The 10,055-nt window shown below is 38.4% G+C and overlaps 1 protein-coding gene across 1 annotated transcript; it reads right to left on the reverse strand.

The window, feature by feature from the left end:
- Positions 1 to 3,606: 3,606 nt before the first annotated feature.
- On the reverse strand, positions 3,607 to 9,270 carry LOC149833050 (large ribosomal subunit protein eL24-like). The gene is made up of 5 exons (XM_090014866.1): positions 9,156 to 9,270; positions 6,259 to 6,334; positions 4,474 to 4,575; positions 4,165 to 4,313; positions 3,607 to 4,020 (listed from the first exon to the last, which is right to left on the reverse strand). The coding sequence occupies exons 1-5, from the start codon at positions 9,164 to 9,166 to the stop codon at positions 3,864 to 3,866; spliced, it is 495 nt and encodes a 164-aa protein (XP_089870992.1). The 5' UTR covers positions 9,167 to 9,270; the 3' UTR covers positions 3,607 to 3,863.
- Positions 9,271 to 10,055: the final 785 nt, after the last annotated feature.

Below are 10,055 nucleotides of genomic sequence, written 5' to 3' on the forward strand. Positions count from 1 at the left end.
TATAGATCCCTCTCTTTCCAATCCCAGAGAGTCCACTGTTTCTTCAAATCTGCAGATTTATGCCTCTCTCTCTCTCTCTCCGCGATCTCCTTCAAGAATTTCCGCCTAAATTCTGATCGTCAATGGGGGAGAGAGAGAAAGTTTGCATAACAAATGTAGCCGGTAGTTTATAGAACGTCTCTATTTTATCGTGACTGCGTGTGTAGGCAAAGATATTATCCTCAAATGTATCTTTATCTTTTTAGATATCGGCTGTACTAAAAAACGTGTTATTAACTTGGTATTTACTAAATAAATGCCACTCTTTTGGATTTTTGAAATTCTTAAATGGTTGTTCACATTTGAAATACATGTATACACTATTCAGCTCTTTTACGTGTACCCATATTGATATTTTATCAAAAATTAAAAAGTTTTTTATAATTTATCGCAAGATTTTCCCTCTTCTAAAAAAAATCTCGATACCAATATTTCAGAAATGTGTCATCGGTGATTTTTCAGGAGATGGCGAGTTAATCGGCAGTGTGAAATTCGTGCTAATGGTGTGTGGTTACAGGAATATCACTGTGGCGATTACTTTATTATTTGTTAGTTTGTCTCACAATTCAGAAAACTGGCTTGAGTTGAGTCTATTTTAAAATGATGATTGAAAAAAAATAAAAACCATTAAAATCCAAAAAATAAAAAACTCATAAAAATTTTCTACAAAAGGAAAATACAAAAATAAAATAAGTAATTTCTTAAAAGGTTCAATCAGACTCTAAAATAGAAAAGTAATACCTTAAACCATAATAGCAATCAAATATCACGATTACCATAAAATATAAAAAAAAAAATTAATCAGGCTGATTCAGGAATAGCTGATCTAGTGTCTGTTTTTCCATGGACGGAACACTTTTTTTTTTGGTAGGTCAAGAAAAAAGTCCACCATCACCAACCTCACATTGGCAGGTCTTCAATTGAGATCCTCCTTGCCCAACATACCCAGCTTCCACCTTTGAAATTGTAGTCTATGTCAAATAATTAAGTAAAAAAAGGCACTCGAACATCCTCTTGTGTAATTTTCCAACGGTATAAAGCATAACACAGCAGGAACCATAGGTTGAAGTGTCATTGTATCATAGTTGATGAATATGCTGACCCAAGACACTTTGAAATATAATTTAGATATATTTTAAACAATGATTTTTTTTATAAATATGCTAGCTTGAACTTGGCTCATTTAACTCAAATTATGAGCTCAAATTGGGCTTGGCTCCCCAACAAGAATGAGCCAAGCTTGAACGCTTCAAGCTCAGTTGGTTCAGCACGCTTACTAGCTCTAAGTGCGAGTAGTTTTTTTTTTTTTTTTGGAAAGGCAAGCTGCAGTTAGGCAGACCCCCACCAGTTATTATTCAACGTACCACCGGGATTTGAACTGGCAACGTCCCACCACAAGGAGATGTACACTAACAGCTCCTACCAACCATGCGTCCGTATGAGAGTGGTGGTGGGAGGGCGGGGGCGCGGAGGTGAGGGGTTTGTCCACTTGCATGCCCTTAAATGTGATTAGAGTCGCTCCATGAAAAAGCAATCTTGAATAGACCATATGACCACATCGTTGGAGTAGAACTAATGTCAAAATGACCTTCCACAGTACAAACACCAAGAATGTATAGGTTTTCTGCTATTTCATGTTCCCTAGTTTTCCATCGCCTTCCTCTTTTCATATGATGACTCCTTCAAACCTCCTCCAATATGAATATGAAAGAATTTTCCTACATATGGCCTTTGCAGGACTTATTACAAAGTCATGCCTCTTCCCATGAAAGGGTGTCCTTCCATGAGAAAGAAACAGATGGGACGCTATAGTGAATATGTTACACCTCTACCCACAGGTAGGGCTGGGAAACAAGCTGAGCCACTTGTGGCTTGGCTCATGTTCGGCTTGTAAGGAACTTTTTTGAACTCGTAAAATGGGCACGACAAGCAGAATAGCATTAGTATAAGCTCGTTAGGTATAAAAAAATTTATTTTAGATATATTTTACATGTATTCTTTTTGTTATCCTATTTCTTCCAGCTCTAAACCAATGCTTTTTTTCTATAAACATGCAAGCTAACTCAAGCACATTATGAGCTCAAGCTCGGCTTGGCTTGCCACAATAATGAGTCAAGCTTGAACACTTAAAGCTCTATTCGTTCAGCTCGTTTACCAGCCCTACCCACGGGAAAGGGGTTTCATGCAAAACGTTCTTGCTCATGGAACCACCCTTAGTGAAAGTGAAATACCACACTAGGGGCATTATAAAAATGGGGTTTTGTGCAAAAAGGGTGAGCTCCATTATATCTATCCCAAGGGGCATTCTTTCAGAACACGGAAAAGTCCATTTTCATACAAAAATAAGCAGATTTCTTGCAACTTGTGGTAAAACAAAAGCCTCCTTAGAGCCTGTTTGTGGTAAAACAAAAGCCTCCTTAGAGCCCCCAAAAATCGTATGACGATGTTCATCCAAGGGAAAGGAGGGACAGAATTTTCAGACACCTCTTATCTGTGTGAAGTATGAAAGTCACCACCGAGGTGGTATCCCATGTGGTAAGCGGCATCCTGTGCCAAGTTGAAGGCCAAGGTTCGAATCCCACTGCCACATGGGACTTAAGAGTTATCTGGTAGAGGTCTGCCTAACCCCAGCTTGCCTTTCGAAAAAGAAAAAAAGTTGCTAGTCCCACTAAGCCCCCCCACCTTAAAACAACTTAAAAGTGATATATTCAACACGAGAAAATGCATATTTCATTAAAAAAGAACTAATTTTCGTGAAACAAAGTCCAAAGTGAAAAGGTTCCAACCCTCGTTCCTTCTTTTTCTCTTTTGAACGTTTTTCCACTTGCATGGCCCCCAAACGCGATCATCCATGAAAATCAACCTTAAAATTAGATTATATGAAACCATAGCGTGAGGAACAACTAATGTCTAATGCTTTCCACAGTAGGTAATAATAAATTGTTTAGGTTGTCTGCTATTTCGTGCTCTCCCAATTAAACAAATGTAGAATTTATAGCATATATACAATTTTAGTTCTTGAGAAACAGTAATATTGAAATCCAAACCAGAAACTAGCCATACTGTGATTTCAAACTTCTATCATAAAAAATTACATAACGAATAACAATAAACTCAGAAGAATGAAAAACATCCCACTAAGATCATTTCCTCGTTTCAAATATCATGAATTTGGAACACAGGCGATGAAACTAAAGTCAACAAATTAACAAGAGACTGAATGGTAGAGCTGGCCATACTTGGATAAAAGAAATTTGGATCACGCAAATCACTAGTAACAAGAATACCCCAGATCCTAATGAACTGCCAAAATAGGAACCATCCATCTTTTTAAGGTGTTTGATATGCTGGACAAACCCTCATAGTAACAAAGCAGCCCCCACAAGAATTTCTGTGTTTGAGATGACGGGACAAACACTGCCGGCACAAAAAAACACAACCCGCAGGGTGCACTTTTATTGTTGAGTGGTGGGAGCTGGACAAACGCCCCCTGATCGTCGCAAAGTTTCACAACATAAATTGTTCAGTAAGGGGAAACAGAGTCGGAAACTACAGTAAGCAAAATGATAATTGAGAATGTCGATAGCAGTCAGTCATGATTGCTAGTAATCTCAATAAAACAACTCCACAACATAGAGAACGTGCCATCCATGCTAAAAAAAATAGGGAAATTAAGAGGTAGTGCCATAAGCCAAAAAAAAGAAAAAGAAAAACCATTCCGCTAGGTCCAAACATGAAATTAAGATTTACCAAAAGCATTAAACATGCAGCATACAAATGATTTGCTTCCCCTTTTACCAGTGCAAGAGAGTCATGATAGGCACTCAGCGCTTTCCACCACCACCACCAAGTTTTGGGCCTTTAGGTATAGCAGCCTTGGGCATGCTACCCTTGGGCTGGGACTTCTGTGTCTTGGACATCAGCTCAGCCTTCTTTGCTTTCTTTTCATCCTTGGTTTTCTTGATCCTCTCCTTTATTTCACTAGAAACCAAAAGCAGATAAGGCCCTTGAGATTTATGAGTTTACCAAAAAAAAAATCATATACTCTGAGCATGATGCAAATCTCTAAAGAAGATGACACAGCCCTCTCTTAAAAGAACAAACAGGAGCATCAAGCTGCCATACCGAAGGGCTGATTCTCTTGCTGCATCTCGAACTTCAGCTTTCTCAGTTCTTTTCTTCTGAATTACTTCCAGGGTGGCACCAACAATCGATCTAGAGTATGGCTTCTTTGTGGTGCGTCTTCTCTTCTTCACAGCCTCTGCATGTATGTCCTGCAAAATAATATAGATCAGGCTCAGTGAACAACTAGGTTCGATAATCATCAATTAGAAAAAACAAGAGTTTCAGAAAAGAAAACTCAATTAACAAAAAATATACACAATTGATAAGAACAAATGGGGGGAAAAACTGAGGCAAATCAAAGCCACATACCTTCTTATGCTGCTTCCGGTACATAGCTGTCCAGGTAAGCTTTGATGGTTTCAGACGGTTGTGAAAGTACCGCTTACATTTTGAATTGAAAAAAAGAAAAACCTGCAAGAAGCAATTGTTCTCATTCATTACATGTGTCCAAGCTCTAGTACTTTCCCTCATGCTAGAAGTCATGCCTAGAAACAACCAAGGTTGCCAGACCCCTCTTTCCCGTAGCCTCTCCCTCTCCCTCCTCGTCCTCTCCCTCCGACGATTGTTGTGCCTCCCTCCAACAGCTACTACTAACCCCTCTTTCACGTATGCAAAGGGAGAGGGAAACGCTACATACAGGTAATAGGGGTTAGTCTCTCTCTCTCTCTCTCTCTCTCTCTCTCTCTCTCTCTCTCTCTCTCTCTCTCTCTCTCTCTCTCTCTCTCTCTCCTACAACTTCCACACCCCTTCCTCGGCCGTCCACTTCTACCCTCGGAGCACTGCATCCTGCAGCGACTGGCCGCTCATCTTGGCTGAGAGGAGCGTCATCGATCCCGCTGGAACTGCAAAGCTCCCTCCCTCCGGCACCTATCTCCACACTCTGGCACCAACGACTGCAAAGCCCCCTCCCTCTGGCGATTTGCGACTGCCATGTCACACCCGCACTCTGCTCATTCCGGCACCGGAGACTGCTGTGCCCCCCTCCCTCTGCATAGTTCTTAGGAAGCCTCATGATTTTAAGTGAGGAAACAAATCCTTGGAAAAGGTTTCACTTGATGTTTGTATGTGGCGACCCAGGAAGCGGAAGCGAGAAGCGATGCATTTTAAAATGTATAAGTGGGAAGCGACAAATAAAAAGAACAATATAAGATTTGAATGAGAATCAAAATGGAACACAAATAAAAACTAAAATAAAAGTGGTTATTCTTAAATGTCATGGTTTTTTAGTGTAAGAATTAAATTTTTAACAAAATCTAAAAAAAATGACTGCAATTTAGAGAAAAGCACATGGAAGTGAGAAGAAGCGTGAGAGAAAACACATAAAAAACATGAAAAGTAGAGTGATAATATATAAGAAGAATAGATGATTCGTGTGAAAAGCATAGGAAAAGAGTGGAAGAATCGAGATTTTCATCAAGTTTCGGAAGCAAGGAGTATCGGGCTTCCAAAGCGAGCTTTCCACCTATCTAAGAAGCTTTAGTTAACTCTGGAAATAACTCTCCTCTAACAAAAAAATGTCAGTCTATGTTCTATCGAATGAAGTTTAATCATAATAAAGTAACATCATTCCACAATCAAGAGTTAATCACCCATAACGCACTTGATAAAATAATACCCTCAATTATTTACATATATAAATTATGCGTAGCTTTCAGAGGTGGGCTACATAAGGCAGGGTAGTCGTGGGGCCCCACCCGGGGTTTTCATCGCTTCAATGGGGGTTCCTCGTCATAAAAAAAATATATAAAAAGCAAAACAAACCTTCACAAAACAGAAAAACCAGCCAAAACAAACGTGGATGTCGTAATCAAATCTGCAAAGAGTGAGTTTCTTTTATATTTTTTGACAACCCCACAGAGCAAATTTTAGTACCAATACATGATACTTTCATAATGATAGAAAATACTCTGAGAACACCCACAGATGAATACATTCTTTTTTGCTCACATGCCACATGTGGTGATTGAATTATTTGCAGAAACGATGTTCTCTAAGAAAATGTTGGAAAACGCCATTCTGAATAGCCATGACAAGAAAACAAGGTTTACTGTTTTTTTATTACATTCATATCAGCACAGTAGCATTGATGGTCACCTGGGAATCGGATCGTATAAATCTGATACCCTTGCCAGGATATATCTTGGTACCACTGAATCGGCACAACTCAGTCCTGGAAACAAGCAAAAACAACAAAATTTGATTTCAAATTCCAAATTTAATAACATATACTGGGATATAGAATATAATGGCAGTGCTACATTATGCAACAGAGAGTAGACATAATCATGCATAACATCAAATGCGCTTAATGATAAGAAATTCAATGGTTTCCAGCTCAGAGACGAATCAAACAAGCAAATGCCAACTGAAAACCCACATTGATTAATCAATGGCTCTCACTCATGAGTCTGCAGGGTAATTATTTCAATTCTAAATCCAAGGTTACTGGGATGCCATTTCACCTTGCAACCACTGTGAAAACATACATGCAGAGGTGGATAAAAGAATCAGCCTCAAACCAGGAAGATCATTACCCAAGCAAAATCACACCTCAATGCATCAAAATTTCCAGCTGAGGCAGGAAAACTGCTTCAGTCAAACAATTTGATGGATATGAACGAATAATGGGTCAGTGCCTGCATTAGCAAGGGGGTTTGCTGTACTGACATAATAAACCTCTACCGTGTAAAAATAAAAAAGAAAAGATGAAACATTTGGAAGAAGCGAACAGAGCATAAAAGCTTCAGGGATCTCCTAAAGAGTGTGGGGCAAGCAACATGTTTATTCAATGCAACCATGCTTATTATGGACTTTTCAGCATACAAGGAAGGTTTAACATACCAAGGATTCTTTAATTATCATAATTGGTACATTATGTTTGTTTAACGATTTTGAAATATGTGCCCTACATTTATTCTTCTGAAGATTGATATGTGCTGCACTTTTATGCAGATGTTTCATTATTGACTACATACTTTCCATGTGTTAGTATCAATGCTCATATTCACACTAGACATGTTCCAACAAGTGATCCACTATGTTCTGTACACTACACAGACATCCAAACAAGGTTACATGCACTTCATCTCTCTATCCTACATATACATTGCACATTACATGTGATCGGCAGATATGAGATGTATTTGACGAAATAGTGCATAAGTATGAAGTTCACTGATCCCTGCTCAATCTGTAAAATTTCATTTAGGATGGTACCCTCTCTTTCTCCACTTTTATGAGATAGTGGCATCACAGGTAATTTGATATCTGTTCTCAACAACTTTCATTCAATTATCAGAAACATCCTTATCCAAAATAATTAGTCATTTTCTCTTCAGCAAAAATATGATGGCTTCCATGCAAGATCTGAACTTTTGGCAAAAAACACCTATGTTATTCAGAAAGTCTTCACCATCAAGTAGTTCAACTAAAACAATGATAATGCATGGAAAATAGTATTTCTATGTTCATGACCTTTCTTAACAATCTTAATATCCATGCATGGTTGGTTGCATCTATTTGTGTAACTTGTATGCAGTCAACATTTCTTTTTGATGTCTACCATGTCCCGGCATCAGAATGCATCAGGATGATGAAATGATGTTTTTTGAGTCCAAGGGGCATCAGAAAGAATCAGGTTGATGAAATGATATTTTTTTAGTCCAAAAAAAAAAACCTACTTTTCACCAAACAGATTTCCAGTAGCACGGATATGGCTGCATTAGTGATGACAAGTTGAGTAGTTGGTATAAGGCTTGTATGAAGATGATGAATGACAAATTGAGCAGTATGTTACGCCACAACCTCCCTAACAGCATTGTCGAGAACTTTAAAAATCTTCCAAATATGTAGAAAAGGATTGATCCTAAAAGCATCGTTCATTTGAAATAATATACAAGGAATTGATCAAGAGACATCCACCTTCCACAGTGCATCTTCTAGCCTTACATGACTAATGAAATCTACTCAAAACTTATTTTACTACTTTTAAATTTTAATCAATATTTCTAGTTATTTGTGATTAGGGCTCATGCCAAACTGAACAAAGCAACCGTGCACAAGCTGGCACCAAACCCGAGCTCTAGGCCAAAATGAATGCGTTCAGTTCATTTACCAGCAGTATTTGGGAAGCATTCAAGTTGGCAAGTGTTAAGCTTTAAAAAGGAACACACCCATCACAAAATAAATGGCCTACAGCAGTATTCAAGTCAATCACATAAGGGAAATGACAAAACAAATATCTGGTTGTAATCCTGAGTATCATACTGAGTAAAATAATAGCTACCATGCAAGTTCAACATTTTTACTATTCCAATGCATCTGGGAAGGATCAAAACCAGCACCCATATTTGTAAATCCTTTCACGTAGGCCGAAGCACATGCATAGGAGAGAGAGAGAGAGAGACAACCCATATACACAAACCTAATACATCGAGAAAATTTTAACAGGCTAAAACAACTAGTTTAGCACACATTAACCTCCAAGGCCACAAACCACAAGCCAGACAAAACGCAAAGATCGATCTAGAAGACGTAAAAGAAAATCATATCAGATCCAAAAGCTAGGGTTTGCCCTTCTCTTACCCATATAGAGGAAAAACAAGAAATGCAACAAATATGAGGACGGTCGCCGCTCCCCGCGGCGAAAATTGCGCATCAAGTTGAAAAATCGTACTTCAGAAGAACGAAATACCACTTCTGAACAACTAAGAAAGTAAACAAAAACAGCAATTTGGGCATGCGACGGCGATTCACGCAAATCTGCCCCGCAATATCGACAGAAATAGCGAAATTTTTCAAGGGAAAGAGCTAAACCAAGAATGTAAGCATAACGATAATCCAACAGCTAGCTACAACCAATAAACACCGTTCCCGACTCCGAAACGGGATCGAAAAACACATATAAACAACAATCCGAGTGTAAATTTATTAGCGAAGAAAGCGAAAGAGACGAAGAAGAAGAAGGAAGGAAAGGAGAAGAGGGAACGCACTTGAGAACCATGGCTGATAACTCTCTGAAGAACTCCTCCGCAGCGAGCAGAGAAAATAGGTGAAGAGAAAGAAACGATGCGTCGCCCCCAAATGGAATCTACTAAACCCTAATCCAAGAAAAGGGTGTGGCAGAGGGACTTTTATGCCCTTCGTCTTCTACCAAAATATCAAAACCAAGTCCGGGTCGACCCGATTTAAAAACTTCTGAGTAGTATTTGACCCGGCTCCGGAAACGTATAAGATTCGCATTCCCCACGAGTAGGTCTGGGAAGTGGCTAGGATCGTAAAGAACTCATTTGGATTCGTAAACTAAGTTTGGCAAGCTGAATATGAACAATAGATACTGGACTTGACTCTGACAATTCTCTATATATATATAGAGAGAGAGAGAAAAAAAAATTGGTAGCCGCTCACAAGTTAGGTGCTAAATGATATGTGTTAAATGGGTTTTTCTGTCAATTCGGTGTTTTTTTTCAGTTCTAACTCCATAAATGTGTTAGGCATAGTCGATTTAAGAGTAATTCATACCTGGATAATGTGTTTTCGATGAAAAAAAATGATACTTAAGCCTCAAAATTTTACAAAGATTTTGGACTGTTGATTTTTTTTTTAACTTTATAAAAACTCACCCATGTATCGGAATTGAACACTTTAAGAGTTGATGCCTATAAAATAGAGTCCATAATCACATCTGTATGGTTAGAATTTAAAAATAAAATGAAAAAAAAGGCTTAAAAACTCATTTAGCACTCATTTCACCCTTAACATGTGAGCAGCTACCAATCAGAGAGAGTAATGGGTAAGTGTCTGATGCTTTTTGTGCCTACCGCGTGCCTACCAAACTTTAAAAAGTTTGTTTTTATTTTTATTAAATTTGACCATACAAATGACAAATGTGA

The sequence above is a fragment of the Nuphar pumila genome, chromosome 7 (assembly GCF_984573655.1).
Source record: "Nuphar pumila chromosome 7, dmNupPumi1.hap1.1, whole genome shotgun sequence".
Lineage (NCBI taxonomy): Eukaryota > Viridiplantae > Streptophyta > Magnoliopsida > Nymphaeales > Nymphaeaceae > Nuphar > Nuphar pumila.